The 19,450-nt window shown below is 42.8% G+C and overlaps 7 protein-coding genes across 7 annotated transcripts; 4 read left to right on the forward strand and 3 right to left on the reverse strand.

Annotated features, from left to right (window-relative positions):
- Window positions 1-1,196: 1,196 nt before the first annotated feature.
- IL334_006130 (uncharacterized protein) lies at window positions 1,197-2,546 on the forward strand (the record flags this gene model as incomplete). Its single annotated transcript, XM_062937834.1, has 2 exons — window positions 1,197-1,250; window positions 1,521-2,546. The coding sequence occupies 2 exons, from the start codon at window positions 1,197-1,199 to the stop codon at window positions 2,544-2,546; spliced, it is 1,080 nt and encodes a 359-aa protein (XP_062793885.1).
- Window positions 2,547-3,078: 532 nt separating this feature from the next.
- Window positions 3,079-3,572, forward strand: IL334_006131 (uncharacterized protein; the record flags this gene model as incomplete). The annotated part of the gene is made up of 3 exons (XM_062937835.1): window positions 3,079-3,089; window positions 3,272-3,430; window positions 3,494-3,572. 3 exons carry the CDS (start codon window positions 3,079-3,081, stop codon window positions 3,570-3,572), a joined length of 249 nt encoding a protein of 82 aa, XP_062793886.1.
- A 512-nt stretch (window positions 3,573-4,084) lies between these two features.
- IL334_006132 (uncharacterized protein) lies at window positions 4,085-4,820 on the forward strand (the record flags this gene model as incomplete). Its single annotated transcript, XM_062937836.1, has 3 exons — window positions 4,085-4,354; window positions 4,478-4,544; window positions 4,606-4,820. 3 exons carry the CDS (start codon window positions 4,085-4,087, stop codon window positions 4,818-4,820), a joined length of 552 nt encoding a protein of 183 aa, XP_062793887.1.
- A 437-nt stretch (window positions 4,821-5,257) lies between these two features.
- Window positions 5,258-8,450, reverse strand: IL334_006133 (uncharacterized protein; the record flags this gene model as incomplete). The annotated part of the gene is made up of 9 exons (XM_062937837.1): window positions 5,258-5,758; window positions 5,885-6,015; window positions 6,126-6,488; window positions 6,551-6,740; window positions 6,811-6,992; window positions 7,070-7,432; window positions 7,498-7,649; window positions 7,716-8,192; window positions 8,287-8,450. 9 exons carry the CDS (start codon window positions 8,448-8,450, stop codon window positions 5,258-5,260), a joined length of 2,523 nt encoding a protein of 840 aa, XP_062793888.1.
- A 311-nt stretch (window positions 8,451-8,761) lies between these two features.
- On the reverse strand, window positions 8,762-11,329 carry IL334_006134 (uncharacterized protein; the record flags this gene model as incomplete). The annotated part of the gene is made up of 8 exons (XM_062937838.1): window positions 8,762-9,187; window positions 9,253-9,751; window positions 9,816-10,009; window positions 10,072-10,187; window positions 10,240-10,407; window positions 10,461-10,848; window positions 10,911-11,001; window positions 11,076-11,329. 8 exons carry the CDS (start codon window positions 11,327-11,329, stop codon window positions 8,762-8,764), a joined length of 2,136 nt encoding a protein of 711 aa, XP_062793889.1.
- Window positions 11,330-11,852: 523 nt separating this feature from the next.
- IL334_006135 (uncharacterized protein) lies at window positions 11,853-17,285 on the forward strand (the record flags this gene model as incomplete). Its single annotated transcript, XM_062937839.1, has 18 exons — window positions 11,853-11,920; window positions 11,981-12,122; window positions 12,183-12,332; window positions 12,395-12,757; window positions 12,814-13,029; window positions 13,084-13,293; window positions 13,359-13,618; window positions 13,670-13,818; window positions 13,872-14,717; window positions 14,782-15,209; window positions 15,289-15,400; window positions 15,467-15,619; window positions 15,685-16,040; window positions 16,107-16,193; window positions 16,249-16,564; window positions 16,645-16,910; window positions 16,981-17,075; window positions 17,159-17,285. The coding sequence occupies 18 exons, from the start codon at window positions 11,853-11,855 to the stop codon at window positions 17,283-17,285; spliced, it is 4,344 nt and encodes a 1,447-aa protein (XP_062793890.1).
- Window positions 17,286-17,733: 448 nt separating this feature from the next.
- On the reverse strand, window positions 17,734-19,266 carry IL334_006136 (uncharacterized protein; the record flags this gene model as incomplete). The annotated part of the gene is made up of 6 exons (XM_062937840.1): window positions 17,734-17,916; window positions 17,995-18,059; window positions 18,182-18,440; window positions 18,564-18,673; window positions 18,814-18,870; window positions 19,041-19,266. The coding sequence occupies 6 exons, from the start codon at window positions 19,264-19,266 to the stop codon at window positions 17,734-17,736; spliced, it is 900 nt and encodes a 299-aa protein (XP_062793891.1).
- Between the last annotated feature and the right edge of the window lie 184 nt (window positions 19,267-19,450).

The raw sequence follows: 19,450 nt of genomic DNA on the forward strand, positions 1-19,450 counted from the left end.
AGGGGAAGGACCAAAATGCACTTTCGCCGTTGAAGCCTCGGTCACAGCATCGTTCAGCCTGTAAGGCACGTATCACAAATGATTCTACCTTACGAGTTTGTATAATTGTGCACTCACGCTCGCCAAGCACATATCAGATCCCTTCAAGCGTTTCTGATTCTCCTGGAGCAGCTTATTGCTTCCTGTGTTTGTTCTCCGAAAAAAAAAAAAAGTGAAAGTGAAAAGCTCGTTGGAAAAATAAGACTCCCCACAATAAACGGTCTTCGGACGGTATGGCGAGACTCCACATATAGTTGGGCAAGTTCAAGGACACGATGTACACCGGGGTACTCTTGGTCAGAGCATGCTATCGAAATACCAGTTCAGAGCCAGCTATTATCCCGCGACCATGATGCGGGTGACAAGAATGCCACTTGATGAACAAATGTTGGACCGCGTGTGAGAAAGTCTTTACTTTCCATTTCGGAAACAGAACAAGTCGTAATTAGTCGTGTGGGACTGTTCACCCTCACAGCAATTTCCGAGCCCACTCTCACGGCAAAGAAGGATTCAATGAACATTTGTTATCGAATCAAACAATCATAAAATAGCCTCATCATTATTGCCTAATTCCAGTTGCTTGGCACTCATCGTCGTACACGTGGGGTACGAATGGTTTTTGGGGTTGATAATGTTTTTCCCCGCCACTTTTCAGGGCCATTCCCATCTTTATATTCCCCCTTTGTTCCCTGTGGTGTTTCAGGCCGCGGCTTGAACAATAATCATGTTGTGGGAAAAGTGCCACACTCGTTTTGATGGAGAATGAGAAAACAAAAAAGCACAAACAAAGCTGGGTTGGTGTACGTACGGTGGTGTTTGTTTAGCGCTAGGACCCTCTTTTTTCCTCTGGTCCTCTCTCTCTGTCTCTTTTCATACTGTGTCTTCTTCAAGCATTCCTCAACTGTCCAACATTACAGCTCTCATTTTCCTTGGTCAATCATATAACGCTCACTGTTTAACATTATACGTTCCTTCCTCCTTTGATCTGCATTTAGTACAACGACGATATTCATCGAATCTCACTTTACAACACTCTTTCACTACTTTTAGAACAAAAAACAAACAACGCGCGAATACATTGCGGCGTCGACACCATAAAACGTCAAACAAAGACTTCAACACACATACTTCGCTCCACAATACAGAAATAGCATAAGATGAAGTACGCCGTAGTAGCTCTTGCTTTAGCTGGTGTATCCCAAGCCGCCTCGGTGAGTATATCTCATTTTTCATCTTCGATAATCTTATGATTGTAAGGTGGATTTGGCGTTATTGAAGGCAGCAGTGAAGTATTAGAGAAGTTATGGAGTATCGAAATGATGGAGTGGTATCAAGTGTGATGGAGTGGTCGTCTCAACGAAGGTACCCGTCTTGGAGATGAATATCTCGTTCAAAAAATCAACAAGGAAAGGAGACAGCTGAGAGTGATCGTGAAGGAATGTGACTGTGATGCTGACGTTATAATCTAAAAACTTCATCAGTCCAACAGCTCTTCTACTCTAATCCCTTCCAACATCACCTCAACTTGTACCACTTTCCTCGAATCACTCAACTCTGACGGTACTCTTTCATCATGTGTTACTCCCTTGATCAATGCTACCGCTTCCTTTTCGCCTACATCCGGATCCAATTTGACTGAAGATTCGATAAACTACACCCTCGCATCGATCTGTAAGACAAACGCTGGATGTTCCGATACTACCATTCGCGGATGGTTGGCAAACTTCTACTCTCAATGTTACAACGAATTGACTTCTGCAACAGCATACAATTCTGATGTCAGAGAATTATACGACATTCTTTATGTCGTTAACCCTCTCAAAGACGCTGTCTGTTCTATCAATTCTTCGAATCAAGAATACTGTGTCAACGAAATCGTTGCCTCTGAGAAACAAACATCATCCAACTCTACTGCCTCTGCCAACTCCACCGCCACTGCTACTGCTGGTAACAACACTCTTTTCGCCAATCTCGCTGCTACCGCCAGTGATTTAACCAACCCTATTCAGTATGCCGCTCAAAATCTGTATATCGAGGTATCAGTTGCCGCATCATCCCTTTCCAAACGATTCGCCGAGAACGTTTTAAACAGGAGACAAGATGCTCAATCAGTCAACATGGTCACTGTTATCAAACCCAACACCGCAACGTACAAGAGCACCAACCTCCCATTCCTGTTCTTACAACCCTCATTGGCTTCATCAGCTTTATGTACACCTTGTACTCGAGAAGTCTTGGTAGCTTACGTCAAATGGGAAACTCAAGTACCTTATGCTTTGGGTCTCAAACAATCTCCAATCCTAGGTGGTCAATCTGATCTGTGGAATGCCATCAACTCTACTTGTGGTATCTCATTCATCAATGCTATCAAATCAGAAGTTGGAGCTTTAGCTCAAAACTTCTCTTCTTCAGCTCAACCTTCCTTTGTGGCTCAAAATGGCGTACTTGGAATGTCAGTGATGGTAGGAGCTACTTTCACCGCTGGTTTAGTCGCTCTTTTCATCTAAGCTGTTTGCCATTAAGATAGCTTGATGCTTATAATCTTTGTCTGTATCACCTTATATTCTCCTTCAGTTCAATTATGATATCCTATAACATCCTCTTTATAGCTTTTAACGAACTTCCTCACTTCGCTCTGGACACTTGTTTTGCCTCGATAAACCCTCTATATATACCCGGTTGTTAGTATGAAGATGAATCTGTTTTCTTAACGGTCATATTGCGAGGATCTCAGTGTATGATTGATTGAGATTCATCCGATGATTTAATCTCAAAGGTGGCAGATGTCCTCCTTACCTTCGTCTTTGGTCCGCATACAGGTACAGACACTAGACGTGAAAATTATATAAATCAAGAATGCAACAATATGCATATTCTCAGTCACTATGAGAGACGGGCGAAACAACAATTGGGGTGAGCTGAGGAGCGTTGGAGCAACGATACTGTATGCGGGAAAATTCTTATCATAAGCGAGTCGATCACCTTGTGATGTCTTGGGTGTCATGTGGTACACGATTGGCGACCCAGCGATGTCGATCAATGGCGAATCTGTTAGTTACATATAATGCGATACTCATTCATAATCGCCGTTTCACTTTCTTCGCCATGCTCACGAAAGATCTACGGGCCTATAAGAGAAGGAGAAAATGCATGCAGAAAGACTGGTTTTCGAACCGTCACGCGACACGTAGAAAGCACATATACTAACGACATTGGCGACTGAATTCGACAGTACCAGCGCCGAGTATGTTAGTGGCACAGACACCTTTCCTCGCTTGAAACGAGGCTCTTACGACGATGTCGAAGGCGGAGTTATCGTTGATGCTGCTGGAGACGGGTATACTATTGGAGAAGATAGAAAGACGATTGGTCTGACCAGTGCAATCTTTCTGTGAGTCTTTCTCACTATAAAAACATGCAGGCGACAGCTAATTCAGTGAGACGTATGACATAGCCTCGTCAATCGAATGATCAGTACTGGTATTTTCACCACATCATCAGCGATATTCGTTCCTCACTTAGTGCAAGTGTAGGCTTGGCTCTCTTCATGTGGGTCGCAGTCACCATCATTGCCGTTGCAGGTATGTTGCTTTACAAAGAATTCGGTACGGATACCCAGAAATGGTGGAGAAGAGTATTATCTCGAATTCATTTACAAAAAACCAATATCTTTTACTGGTTTCTATACTGGTTATGTGATTTTTATCGAGTTAGGATGGGCAGGAAGTAATTCAGTTTTGTTTAAGACAATATGTCTTTGACAGCGGCAAGAGTGGAGGTTAATTGATTTAATCGACGTGCATTTGGAATTGATTGTATACCATCAGCATTCTTGATTCATGGTCTAGCTCTTAAATGGGGATTAAGACTCTTAAACTTATCAATAGGAGGTATAAAACTTGACATTCTTTTGATTGTTATCATTGGTGGCTTTGTCGCTTTAGGTGGACGTGTTAAATAGGATGTAAAAACCAGATGTTTTAAAGAGAGCTTTTTAAGGTACAACAGAAACTGCAAAGGTGTAGTAACTGCATCATATAATGTCATGTGGACTTGTATCGCTTCATCAAATGCCAATCACGCTTTATCGGAAACAAGAACCCCGGTTCGTGCACTCAGGATCGCTGCTCCGGCAGCCATAGCTATTGTGACTGTACTTTATATGTTGGCGAATATAGTTTACTTCGCAGCTGTACCTCGTGATCAAATATTGGGGAATGTACGTATCCTTTCTGCTTCATCATTCAGGAGTGTAATGGGTAAAAAAGCAGAGAGAGCTCTGAGTGTCTTTGTGGTATTATCAGCCTCTGATAATGTTCGTTCAGCCACTTTTCTCAAGGTAGATAGATCAGTTCAAGAACCTGGCAGAGAAGGAATTCTACCTTGGTCAAGATGTTGGGCAATTAGTAACTCTTTCGGAGCTCCATTCGCTTGATAGTTCCAACATTGGGTCGTTTCCATGATTATCATGCATGCTCTGCCGCCTGGCGACGCTTACAATCCGAGTGAGTTGTTCATGTTACTCTTACTTTGAGATCGATTGCTCACATACAATGGTTCCAGTAGTCCTGAATATTGTATCATATCCTTTGGCAGTGGTGAACTGCTTCGTTGTTGGTGGTCTTGTTGGGCTATACTTTCATCGAAAGCAATACTCGTGGAATCCAGCCGTTGAAGCTATTTTACCAGTGGCGATCTTCTTCTTCTTATCGAACGTTTATCTCGTCATTGCGCCCTTCATTGCTCCCGATTCTCCCGATCAGAACGTCTACGAAATATAGCCATACTGGCTGCACCGCGTAATTGGTACTGGGATCTTACCTGGTGGGGTCGTGTACTGGATCGTGTGGGCCGTCAGCTTACCCAAAGTTGGAGGATATAGGCTGGAGAAGACTGTGGTCATCAGTGACGATGGATGGTCTAGAAATGTATTTGTCAAAGTACCAAAAACAAATCTTCACAATCGGTCAGAGTGAGTCCAGAAAAATGCATTCTTCTCCGAATCGTATTGTTATAATCCATGTTGTGAAAACGTGTACCCCAATGCAAACCATGCATGCTATCTTTCAAGCGTGGGCATGCCCGTATGCAAGATGGAGCACTGATACGATACATGACCTTTTCCCACGGGCCTGCTTTGGAACGAAGCTGCATGCTGAGCAAAGAGTGCATATCTTGACAATGCTCCTTTATGTCGTTGCCATAGTATATAGACTTATCAAAGTAAAGACTCTGAAGACCTGACTTGTCCATTACCTCTTCTATCGCTTCTAAAGGGTAATGACGGATTCTCATCTCGTGGAGTTCCTGACAAGGGAGTGGATCGGCCTGAACTTGGGCTAATAGGACTGTGTATTCCCGGAACTTTCGTTCTGGGAGGTATACTCAACGGAGCGGTATTACCCACTCTGACATCTGTTGACGAAGCGCCATATGATCGATCTCTACTCATCGATGTCCCCGAGCCTTCGCGACGAAGGGCAGGTGTTCCGGCACCTGTGTAACCTGAATCTGATCTACCTAGGCTTGGAGCATAGCCTGATGATTGCCGTCCCATCGGAGGTGCTTCAGCAGAACGTTCGCCCATGTGATAGCCTGTAGCTGGTGTAGAGAGGGATGCGGAGTTATTGAAAATTGGATGCGGGACCGAGACTGTCGGATCAGCTTGCAGAAGGGTGGATAAAAGGTAGGTGAAGTCGAGGCCAACATCGCGCAGAAGCTAATGAACGGGAACACTGTCAGTCCGCCGAATATGCTGTGGTACATTTGATAGAGGAGGAGGGAAAACGGCGGAGGTGTAATTACGAGGGAAGGTCTAGCTAAGCCGAGCCAGATAATGATGTACCTTTCTGTTTTGGGAGGCAGTGACCCGTATACATTCTTCTGCAACACTTTCCTCCACGTTCGGAGCGTAGACTTGTCTCCTAAACATATCTGAGAAAGTTTCGATTTGTTCCTTTGCCCAAGTCACAAAGCCTATTTCAATTCACCAAAGTCAACAAGTTGTCGCACTCATCAATAATGAAAGGTTCATGTGATAGTCCAGGTGGTTTTGGGGAATAGAGGTAACATCGAGTGCAACTTACCAGACGCCATTCTGTTTTCTTTGAAAGCACCCATAAACCAATCACTCGTATGCCTTATAACTGTAAAGCAAACAACTGCTAATTCTGATATATAGATACTTATATCACCTTCACATTTTATACTTCTGACTCTTTTCAGCATGACTTCTTTTCTTGACCTTAAGAAAGTATCTCTAGCTAGATCCGAGCAATCTAATTTTGTGAGTAATGATACCAGATTACCAGTAACGGTCTTGCGTATTTGAGGGGAAGACAGATCATGCGATATTTGATGAATCAACGAAGGTGTCAATTGATCCAATCGGGTTGTTAAGAGCGTCAGTGCCGAGGGGTTGGATGAGACTGTCTTGAGTAGATCTCGTCCTTTCGATGTATCAATCAGTTTTGATGAGACTTCCAAGGATGGTGTACATATTGACACTCACCCCTTTCGACTAGGTTAACAGCCTCGTCCCAATCTCTCCTCGCAATAGCCATGGTCAATTCGTCGCCGTACTCATCAATCCATCTTAAATCCTTAGAATCTGCCATGGATACTCCTATGGTAGATAAAGGCCGACCAGGACTCATGATACCAGGTAGGGATGGGCCTCCGCTGGATGGACCCCCTCCCTTCTTCATATTTCTGCGTGTCAGCGAATAATTTCCCACTTCCATAACACCAAGACTGATGAAGATGACTTACATCGCCATGCCACATGCTCTTCCTTCTCTCCTGTTCTTTCTCGCTTTCTTTCCTCTTCTTTTCACCTAATTCTTGAGAAACTTGTCTGAAAGCACCTAGAAGTGATTTCTTATCTTCAGGTTTCGAAGTGCGATAGACACAGACTTCTTTCCCTCTACGTATCTTCAACGCATTGGTTAGATCTGGGAGGGAGAGACAAGGATTAGTTTAGTAAGGTAGACAATAGTAGGAACGTCATCTGAATTGAAAAGAACTTCACCTCCACTATCTTTCACGTCAACTACGACCAAATCAGCTAGTACCCAACATCTTTCAGCAACCATTCTACCCCTTTCTCTTTCTTTATCATTCCCATCTCCATTTGTCACAACAGATTTCATCCTTCTTCTTCCAGCAATCAATAACAGATCGTTGAGTAAAAACATCGAGACATTCTGCTTCGCTTTGTACGTTGCAGCATTGAGTTCGACGAAATTATGAGTCTCGTACACCAGGTGACGACCTGGAACTAAAGGGAGATATTTCTGTGAACCTTCAACCGTCGACCATAATTGTGTTAATTGTGTCTTGTATAGATTTTGAAGATCCATCACAGAGTTTCTTTGAGTTCGACGACGTTCAACTATTGTCAAAGGGAATTTGGTCAGTGTACTCAATGGGATATAACACGCTTGATATGTCACTCACTGTTTCCACTCTTGTCCAATGTCGGTGCTAAAGTATCTTCCATTCCCATTAACTGGGGTAGATCTTTCCATTGTCCCAGTAATTCTTTCAAATCAAGCATATCATTTTCCAAGGTTGATATCTCTTTAGAGATCGTCACAAATTCCGCATAGCTAAGAAGACGAAGAAACCAAATCAGCTGCCAAGATTCGATGTCGGGAGAAATAACAGAAACATACTGTCTAAAAACATTTTTTTGTAATTCTTTCTTATTACCTTGTTTTTCTCTCATGAGCGCAGCTTTAAATCTTTTCTTTTCATCTTCATCTGCACCTGTCAGAGTTCTTCTCAAGTAATCCTGTATGTCAAAACCATCTTTATTCAATTCATCTAGATCCCATTCTTGTTCTCTTGTAGCATCTTCTGCACCTCTTCGTCTTATACCTTCTTCAGCGATTATTCTTGATCCAGAAGCAGATGCTGGACCCGAACCACTTCCTATTCCTGCACGATTATCATTTGAAGCTGAACCTGTACCGAATCCAGATTGAGCGAATTCAGGTGAACCAAACTCATTGAAATAACTTTCTCCACCTTGTGCATCATCTGGTAACGGTGTGAAATCTGCTCCTCCGTACGGATCAGAATCTAAGAAATCACCTTGACCAGGTAGAGGCGGTACGGGTCCTGAAGGGATTTGGTCTGTTCCCATATACCTATCCAGCATATATCCCATGTATCGTTAGTAACGATCACACGATTCAATATTGTTGACCTGTCTTGTAAAGGTATATATACAGAAACACTTACCTCATGCTCATCCTCTTCCTGATCTTATCTCCAACTTTCGATTTTCTGGCATCCTTCTTCTTGTCAATTTCAACGGGCACAGGTGGTCGGGGACCAGACTGAATAGGACCATGATTCCCTTGGCCTCGTTGGATCGCAGCAGATGGTCGACGAAGGGAAGCCATCACGGAACGCACTTGATTGTACGATCACTTTCGAAATGGTCTTACTTTCGCAGTGTATATGCTGCAAATGCGGTAAGTTTAACGGGAAGGAATGTGAGCGCGTTGCTGATGATGATGATGATGATGATGATGATGATGAACAGCATTCATAAACATGGGATAAACGGACATCACCGCCTCTCAACCGCCATCTCATCACCGTGAATCATCATATTGTTGACAGGAATTTATAGGATGATACCGATTTAATATATGCATCTTATCATTCAGTATCGTATACAAGACAGTCAATCATACATCTATGGAGATAATTAAGCTGATCCTAAATCCGCGAGAGTTTTCACGAAAGCGGTAGGATTAAGGATTTCCGTACTTCCATAAGTTATCTTCTTGCCACCGCCGCCACCTTCTCTTTGATTTCTGTTCGCCCATTCCATCAAATTACCATATTCGACATATCCACCACCTCCAACTACGAAAACGACACTTTCACTGTATTGTTGTCTACCTTTTCCTGATGAAGTTGGATTCCTACCTCTGGAAGCTCTTGGATCAAAGAACAAGTAATCATCTGTATCTTGTAGTGCTTGTGTGGTAGCTGTTGAAGGCTCCATTAAAGCTTCCACTAATCTGGTAATCGTCAATTCCTTTCTTGCAGGTAAGAAGTTCTTTACTCCTGATATCAGGTTGTCCAATCCAACCCCTGTTATTCCACCTTCCCTTAATCGATCGGTAATCTATTGGACGTCACACATTAGTTAAATACATTAATGCCGGACCGGTTAAGTGGACCTTAGCTCACTCTGTTACCTAAAGCACTGAAACCTTTTGTCCATTCTCCTCCCGATGAAGCAGCAGTTTGGGCAGCTGCGATTGTAGGTTGAGAAGCCATCATAGTCATTCTGGTAATTTCCCTAACCTTCTTGACATAATCTAAAGCATTGACGTCGGCTCCAGCTTCTTTCAGCATATTCGTCAATTCAATCAAGTCATCTTTGGGTAAAGCATCCATCATTGATAAGAAGTAGATGATCACTAATCGCAACTGATCATCCGGTGATGGATGTGCTGTTTGTTCTGGATCATCTGTTTGTCCTTTCAACGTGGCGATCACTTGAGCTTTACTTTGTCGGGACGCTGTCTCTTCTATTTGGAATAGATTGTCGAGTCCTCTTTCTTTGATTGCTTGTAAGAGTGCTGTAGCGATGTTCATATGCGTATCAAGAGTATGTTTTCTAGCTGTTAATTCAGGTAAAGCGGTGATAGCTGTTTTTAGATTAGCAGTGTTGGAGGAGAAATCACTATCACGATAAATATCCCTTTAGCTCTGTCCCCGGTTTTCTTCATACGATGAATCAAACTCACATTTGAGCGACATCATTGACATCACTGATTCCCGTCGACCGTGTGAGTTCCGCAGCGTCAGATTTATATCGACTTAATTCAGTGTCGATATCTTCAGCTACTTGTGGGAAAGGATTGCCAGCATTCTTCTCCCAGAAAAAGTCTTTAGAATCAATATCATAGGATTTCTTTTGAAGTCGTCCATTTTCGGGGGACTAAGCGGAAATCCTACAATGAGCGAATATACAAAGATTATGATTGAAGGTTGTTTGCTCACCTCGACAGTGACTCTGTTCAACTTCATATCCAGTACATCGTGTACTAATGCTTGATATGTCCACGAATGAGAGAGCATAGGTATTAGATCCACGTTTCTGTCAAGTATCACGAGCACTGGCAAAGATGTCAGAACGACGGAAACAGCGCTTAATACGTTATAACTCACATGGTCTTTGAAGACTATTCAACCCGTCTACACCATAGCCCCCATCTCTTCCCGCACCGCCACGCTGAGACGCACTCGAGGCTACGTGATCTCTCAACTTGGCATCTAGTTTTCTCGCTACCATTTCCGCGGCATTACCTCTGGGACATCTAATGATAGGTATGAAGTCTATTTTGATATCAGCTAAGTCAAACCTTGACCAGGGCGTGCTTTTAGCTTACTCATGGTAGTTATTACACTGAATAAGCCTTTTGAAACTCTTTCCACCTCTTCATCAATTTCAATTTCGCCAGCCTTTGGATCATTCAATACGACATAACTTGGTCTCCCTTCAACTTCCTTCTCTTTAGGACCCTTATTACCACCTTTCTTCCCTTGTACACCATTTGATTCTTGTTGTTGGATTTCCCTTCGAGGCAGTAGGGAGAACAGGTTTGATGAAGGTACAAGGAAGTCTAAAAACTGATCATGAACTGAATTTATCAATTGACCTGTACTTCCAGATGGATCATTGGCAAGTATCAACGAAGCTAATTCTTCCAGTAATGATCTTGGTAAAGAGGAAGTGAAAGACAAATGATAGGATGAGTAAAGAGGTGGGTTCAAATCCTGTCACATCAATCATCAGTTTTACATTCTTGAGATATACTGGAAGGGAAAGTTTAGCTCACCTCGGCAATTCGCTTGATATTAGCCAATGTAGGTGAAACAAAGTAAACAGCAGGTACATCTGCTAAAGGTGGTCTAGGTGTATGCAATTGCCTATTTCCAATGATAGGATCCGGTCAGTTGATAAGCTGCCTCCATTAATAGAGATATAGATGAATGATACATACATATGAAGTGTAACGCCTTGTTCCCTCAAGTCTTGTACTCTCAAACTAGTAGCTAAAATATCTTTACTCTGTTCATCTAAAATCAGGACCTTCCAAACCAACGGTGCTTGAGCATTCTCGTCGAATGTTGACAATGGAGACGAAGGTCTAGGAAAAGGTCCCGCTGATGAGCTTGCAGCTGGACCAGGTTGGTTTAGGTTGAGAAGAGTGAGAAGAGCATTGGTTTGGGATTGAAGAAGAGTCGGACGCGACATGGCGCTGGGGAATCTTGGACGTTGGGTGTCGAATTGAGCTTTCAACGATTGCGTACGACAGAGTTGGCCGGGTCTAATGGTCTGAGCACTTTAGTGACTTGTGTTGCGTAGATTAGGCTGCTGATAAGACACGTAAATTGAGAACAGCTTCAGAAGTCATTGACCATAAACAATTAATCAGTTCCCAATCTTCCACGAAATCATCAACGCATATCATGTAACATCATATACACATTTTAGATGTAACACCCACTTAACAACCAAGGGCAATGATATTACGTAACTCACTACTCCCTTTTGAGATTTACAAGTGAATTGTTGTCCATCTTTCATGTTCATATCAATTTCAACTTTTTTGACAATTCTCAAATCATTGGTTGTTCATCATTATTCGTGTCTCCCCAATCTTCTTCATCCCATTCATCGTCAAGCAAGCCGGAAGTCGTTCGAAGAGGCTTCCGGACCAATACTTCTTCTTTCCAACCTCCTTATAAACCTGTCAACCGAAAATACAATTTACAAAATGGATCCGTGGGCCGTAATTGATCAGAATGAGAAACGATATGTTTCTTCCGATGTTCCAAGAAGAATGTGAGTCACTTGTGCCTTTGGCATATGTGCGTGTTCTTGTAACTCATACGTTATATTTAGTAAACACATCCAATTCCAACCTTTCACACCTAAAGACATCGTTCGAATATCAGAGGTTCAAGTGAATCATTCTGATTTATATCAAAATCATGAAGATGGAAGTAGGACGACAGCAGCACATGGTCCATTGGATGGTAGAATGGTGAGCTGCATTTTGACCTCATCCTGTGGAGGAAGCAAGAAGCTGACAATAGATGTATAGGGTCCAAATGAAAAGGGAAAGAAATGTTTGACATGTGGTGAAGAAGCGGCAAAATGTGTTGGACATTATGGATATGTCAAATTAGCTCTCCCAGTCTTTCATATCGGATATTTCAGACCCACCATCAACATGTTATCGTGTATCTGCAAGGTATGTCAGCTATTGCTAGGCATGTATCGAGTCACTGAAGCTGATACCGACTTTTCGCTTAGACCTGTGCAAGAGTATTACTTCCTCAGGAAGAAAGACCTGTATACCTGAAACGATTCCGACGGCCAGGTCTCGAGTCATTACAACGTCAATCAGCCGCCAAAGCAGTACTGGCTTCATGTAAGAAAAGGAACTGGTGCACATATTGTGGAGCAGCCAATGGCGTAGTAAAGAAATCTGGACCTATGAAGATCAGTCACGAACCATATAGAGCACCGAAGATGGCCAATCACAAAGAAGAATGGATGAGCACTTTCAAAACTGCCGTTGCGGACAACTCGGCTGTAGCTACGCATCTCAATAAAGCCGTGGAAGATCTAAATCCTTTGAAGGTGTTAGATTTGTTCAAAAGAGTTACACCGGAGGTAAGCCAACACAGTATTGTCTCTTGCGATATGTTTAGCTAAACATCTCTACACAGGATTGTGAACTGCTATCCTTACACCCAGAAATAGGTAGACCAGAAGATTATATATGGCAATATATATCAGTACCTCCGCCATGTATCCGACCGTCTGTCGCTTCAGAAGCGGGAAACAATGAAGATGACTTGACCGCCAAATTAGCGGAAATTGTCAATCTCAATATGAATTTGACTGTCATGATGAACCTGGGCCGGGGGATTGAGATGATCACTGTAAGTCCAGTCTCTGATAAAAAAATAGCGATCGTGATCTGAAAAACATCGTAGACCAATTGGGAAGCACTAGGTCAAGCTGTGGCCTTATACATCAATTCACAAGCACCGGGAATGCAAACGATGGGAGCCAAACCTATTAGAGGTTTTGTACAACGTCTGAAAGGTAAACAAGGTCGATTCAGAGGAAACCTGTCTGGTAAACGAGTGGATTTCTCTGGTCGAACGGTTATTGGACCGGATCCAAATCTGAGGATTGACGAGGTGAGTTAGAATGTTCTGGATACATGGTCAGCATGACATACCTAGCTTACGTGAAAACTCTTCAGGTTGCTGTTCCCGAAAAAGTCGCCGTGAAACTTTCATATCCTGAAAGAGTCACAGATTACAATAAAGCCGCAATGCAAGATGCCATTGTTAATGGGTCCAGACTGCACCCAGGTGCCAATGTACTAGAGAGAAAGGGAGAAAATGGAGCACCACCGATGAGAATCGCTTTACACGTTATGAAAGATAAAGAATCCCGAAAGAGATGGGCGAGAGATTTGCAAATTGGTGATATCGTACATCGGCATGTACGAGATGGAGAGTAAGTACTGTTCACTATTCGCTGAAAGCATAAAAGCTGACTTGAACTCAGTATCGTACTCTTCAATCGACAACCGAGTTTGCACAAGCTTTCTATCATGTGTCATCGAGTGAGAGTACGACCATGGCGAACGTTCCGTTTGAACGAATGTGTCTGTAATCCATACAATGCCGATTTTGATGGTGATGAGATGAATTTGCGTAAGCTGGTTCGCTCAGTATGTTTGAAGAACGCTAGCTTACCTACCTCGTAGATGTCCCGCAAACGGAAGAAGCGCGAACAGAAGCTCTTGAATTGATGTCAGTAAAGAAGAATTTGGTGACACCTCGTAATGGAGAACCTATTATTGCTGCCATCCAAGATTTCATTACTGCCTCCTACCTCCTTTCTCGAAGAGACCGTTTCTTTGATCGTCAACAATTCGCTCAAATCGCCTCTTATCTTCAGGATGCCAATCTACCGATCGAGCTACCCCCACCTGTTATCTGGAAGCCTGTCCGTCTGTGGACCGGTAAACAAATATTTAACCTTCTTATGAAACCCAACAAAGCCTCACATGTATATGTCAATTTGGAAGCGAAATGCCGAACATTGGTCGATCCACTGAAAGAAGATCGTTTCCCACTAGACATGTCCCCAAATGATGGGTATTTAGTTATACAAAACAGTGAAATTATGTGTGGAGTATTCGACAAAAATACCGTTGGAGATGGAAAGAAGAATTCAGTATTTGGTGTTATTTTGAGAGATTATGGACCTGAAGAAGCAGCGAAAGCGATGAATCGACTTGCCAAGTTGTCCGCAAGATTCTTAGCGAACTTAGGTTTCTCGTTAGGGATCAATGACGTTATTCCTGGACCTATACTGTTTCAATCGAAAGATGCGAAAGTAGTCAAGGCATATGAAACTTGTGATGAATTCATTGATTTGGCCAAGAAAGGTAAACTAGAAAACTCACCTGGTTGCGATCAAGAAGCTACCTTAGAACAGAAGATTTCCGGGACACTATCGGGAGTCAGAGAAGCTGTAGGAAAGATTTGTATGCAGGAGTTGAGCAGGCATAATGCTCCCCTCATTATGGCTACTTGTGGTTCTAAAGGTGGGTCAGCTTCATGAAATTCTTTGTCGTGAGGAAAGAAGCTGATCGTATCGTCCAATCATAGGTTCCGTTATCAACGTCGCTCAAATGGTGGCATGTGTAGGTCAACAGATTATCGCTGGTTCTCGTGTACCGAATGGTTTCCAAGACCGATCATTACCTCATTTTAAGAAGAAATCCAAAAATCCACCTTCCAAAGGTTTCGTCAGAAACTCTTTCTTTTCAGGGTTGACACCTACAGAATTCCTGTTCCACGCCATCTCAGGAAGAGAAGGTTTGGTTGATACTGCGGTCAAAACGGCCGAGACCGGATATATGGCTCGACGACTTATGAAAGCTTTAGAAGATTTATGTACGCACTACGATTTGAGTGTGAGAAACAGTGTTGGTGGTGTAGTCCAATTCCAATATGGTGATGATATGTTAGATCCAGCATGTTTAGAAGGAGATGCTACACCAGTCGAATACGTCAGAAGTTGGACTCACGCTTGTGTAAGTCATTGAATTCAGCTTCAGCTATGACATCGTAACCAGTTCTCGGCATGAAGCTGATACTCATGCTTTCTTTTAGCGAACTGCTGACAGATCAGGAAAAGCGTTACTGCCTTACGAAGTCAGAGAAATCGCTCAACGAATCTATCCCGAATCAATGATAATCCCTCCTGCGCCCCCACCGAAAAGAGGTAGAGGTCGAAAGGTTGTAGAATCACCTCCTCCACCTATTCCACCTCTTCTCAGCGGCTGGGAAGGATGTCATGAGAAATACAGAGAGACAACATATACTTTCATCATTGATAGGATTGTCAAAGTCATGATAGACCAACGTGTTGCAAGGGGACTACCGGATGCCGACAACAAAGCTATGGCGGAAGAGTATGAGGATTTATTAGTCTCCGATGATGGTGAGTGCAAGGACGAGATTTGACAACGTAAGTCAAGCATGCTAATTACGCTGGATGTGGTGTAGCTGCTGTTCGACAGGTATTAGAAAACGCCAACAAGGTGACTGAATCACAACTCAACTCTTTCATCGACAATTGTCGAATCCGGTACTTACAAGCCAAGATCGAACCTGGATCAACAGTCGGTGCCGTCGGTGCACAATCTATCGGTGAACCAGGAACTCAAATGACTTTGAAAACTTTCCATTTCGCCGGTGTAGCTTCGATGAATGTCACCTTGGGTGTACCCCGTATAAAAGAGATTATCAATGCTGCAAAAGTCATCTCTACTCCAATCATCACTGCCGAGATGAATATACCGGAAAGCGAGACTGCAGCTAGAATCGTTAAAGGTAGAATTGAAAGAACCGTTCTTGGTGATGTGAGTGACTAGGCTCATTGCTTGCCCAGAATCGACGTTGTGTTGACCGTATATTGGTTGACATAGATCGCATCATGTATTGAGGAAAGTTGGACAAATGCTAATGCTTATATCGAAATACACATCGATATGAAAGCCGTTCGAAGGCTACAAGTGAGCTACAAAACACTGTTCCTTTCTGAGACTTCAGCTGATAGATATTGTCCAGCTTGAAATAACGCTAGAGTCAATTAAGTGGTCTTTGGTAGCAGCACCAAAACTGAAGATCCCAGAAGGGTCAATCCATATATCGGAAAAGACATCCAGAATTAGGTTGTGGATCGATGAACCTGTCAAAGATAAAGAGAAAGGCTCTGGAGGTATTTATGAAAGATTGAAATTCCTCAAAAGGGCTATTGCGGATATTCAAGTCAAAGGTTTACCTGCTGTAGACAGGGGTGTAGTGACCAAAGACGAGAAGAATGATAAGTTCCATAGATTGTTGGTTACTGGATATGGGTTGAGCGAAGTGATGGGAACTGAAGGTGAGTGCCTGTCCGCTTCCTTCAAGCAGGGTTTCGAAAACCATGATAACTGACGATCGTTGTGTGTCCTGGTTTGATAGGCGTGGATGGTCTCAAAACAAAGACGAATCACGTAATGGAGACTCAGAAAGTATTGGGCATAGAAGCTGCCCGGTCGACCATCTACAACGAAATTCAAACAACGATGAAATCGCATGGAATGTCGATCGATCCTAGACATGTCATGTTACTGGGTGATGTGATGACTTATAAAGGAGAAGTCTTAGGTATAACGAGATTCGGTGTTCAGAAAATGAAAGATTCAGTTTTGATGTTGGCCTCTTTCGAGAAGACTACCGATCACTTGGTGAGTAATTGCGTAAAGATGTGATGAGGGCGTTATTGAGAATTGCGCTGAGTATCTTGATGAACTGCAGTTCGACGCTTCACTCTTTTCTAAGAAAGACGAAATTCAAGGTGTATCAGAATGTATCATCATGGGTACACCAGCACCTGGATGTGGTACTTCACTGTGAGTGATAACCTCCCGACTCATATCTATCTGATTTTCACTCTGTTCAAGTACATTGGCTGATGACACCGGAAATATTTCAGCGCATCAATCGTCACTCCAGCACCTCTATTACCAAGGAAGAAACCACTCTTATTCGAAACAGCGTACAGATCAGGTCAAGATAGGTTGAAGATGTACAACGGTGGAATGGAGATTGACGCTTTCTAAAATATCCTCGCACATTCAGACTGTCATGATTGACTAAAACAGATCACATTTCAATTTGGTATCTGATCTATTCCAGTGACGTTTATTTACTCATTACTTGCTTTTTTGCTTTCTTTTTGATCACTATTTCTTAAAGGGTCCGTTATAGATAATCTCGCATTTACGATATACGATATATCATGATATGATAAAGAGAATGCATGGATTTTCATAATCCGTATATATGTATATGTTTTCAATTTGTTGTTTGGTTGTCATTACTGAAATGATCTCAGATGGACTAAAAAAGGACCAGAAAGGAAAAAAAAGACGAAGAGAGATGAAATAAGATATCACTGTATTATCTAATATATCAAACTGCTGTATTCGAGTATGTCCCTTATGCACATTACTTCAATCGCATCTTGAGCTACCTCTGTCGTAACGTAGACCTCGAACGCTTCCACCTCTAGACTGCAGGAGCAAGTGTATAAGCTCCTTGGTTAGCTTGGGCGGCAGGTTGAGCATTAGAGCCAACGTCAGAAGTTGCGTTCACATCTGTCGAGGTGAAAGTAGTGGTGCTACCCAATCGTTGATCCATTTCAACTTTGACTTTTTCGTAGACGACATCAATGGCAGGTGATGAATCGATCTAAGAAAACGAACAAAGATCAATATGAGACGTGGAAGAACAGTGGACCAACAACAATCATCGATAGAAATCACTTACTTCGACTACTTTGCCTGATTTTCGATAGTAGTCAACTACGGGCATGGAAGTCTCTTCGAAAGTTCCTATTTTCATATATGAGTGAGATTAGTTTGATGCCCACTTTGACTCATGGGAAGATTGATCAAGATCACGCGGAGTGAGAGATTGGGATATATTTTCCGTCTTTGTCATCGCAGATACTCACGGAATCTCTTAACGATACTTTCTTTATTATCATCATCCCTTCCGCTGGTTTTACCTCTTTCAAGTAATCTTTCCAAGAGAATAGCTTCTGTAGTAGCGAAGAAAAGTACGAAAGAGGATTTAACGACTGATGCATCGAATTTGAAAGCTTGATCCATCTTTCTTGGGAATCCATCAATCAAGAATCTACCTTGACCGTTCGACCAAACTTCGTTAGAAGGAGGTGAGGCAAGTGTGGATGACATTGCGTTCTCGAGTAACTATGTGGGGGAGTTGTGAGACACAGGCAGAATAATAAGTTGAAGATGGTGGGAAAACAAGTAAGGAATCACGTTAGCTTGTCATCTTACTGCTAATGAGAATGGGGAAAAAATAGCAATCACCTTGATGGTCACTTCCTGAGGAACGATTTTACCTTCTTTGATGTATTCAGTGATGAGTTCACCATAAGTTGATCCTGGTCTATTACGTTCCTCTCTGAGTAGATCACCGGCTATGCACGTGAAAGGAAATCCATGATCAGTGGGGTCTTACAGCTTCAAGAGTCAGGAAGTCGGTAGAGAGGCAAGTTGATTGGTTTCGAGTGAACTTGTCTAGTAAACAGTGAAGGCCTCGAGAATTGATCGCACTTACCTGAGAGATGTTTGAACCCGTAATCTGCTACGAGTCTTTCGCATTGAGTACCCTTACCTAACAGTACAACGGAAATAGTCAGCTTCAATCCAGTCATCTCAGATACTGCACTCGTTGGCCTTGTCACAAACACAACCACACAACACATGTCCATCACCTCGTCTCAATTCGCTCCTAGCTCCAAAATGACCTCCCTCAAACGTCGACGCGTGATGAACGGGACTCACCTGCACCAGGTCCACCAAGTACGAAGATGACTTTTACTTTTTTAGGATCGAATACAGGTTGATCAGGTAAGACTGGGGTCTCGGGAACTGCGTTGGCATCTTTATGAGTGGGATGAGCGGGTGCGTGTCCTTCAGGATGAGGAGTTGGAGTAGCTGTGGAAGTGGAAGTGGAGTCGGTTGTAGAGGAAGAGCCAAATGCAGCTTTGATACTGTCGATTACTGTCATGCTTGCTATTTTACGTGTTGTGATTGATTATAAGATGGATGAGAATTGATGGATATACGATGTTGATGATGAGTAAGATTGAATGGAAATGACGATGTAACTATTTCACTGCAGAATGGTGGAGTGAAATGAATGTGGCGTGATCGTCGCTCTATAGATAACAGTGTTACGGTGTGTGATGGCA

Source organism: Kwoniella shivajii, chromosome 8, assembly GCF_035658355.1.
Source record: "Kwoniella shivajii chromosome 8, complete sequence".
Classification (NCBI taxonomy): domain Eukaryota; kingdom Fungi; phylum Basidiomycota; class Tremellomycetes; order Tremellales; family Cryptococcaceae; genus Kwoniella; species Kwoniella shivajii.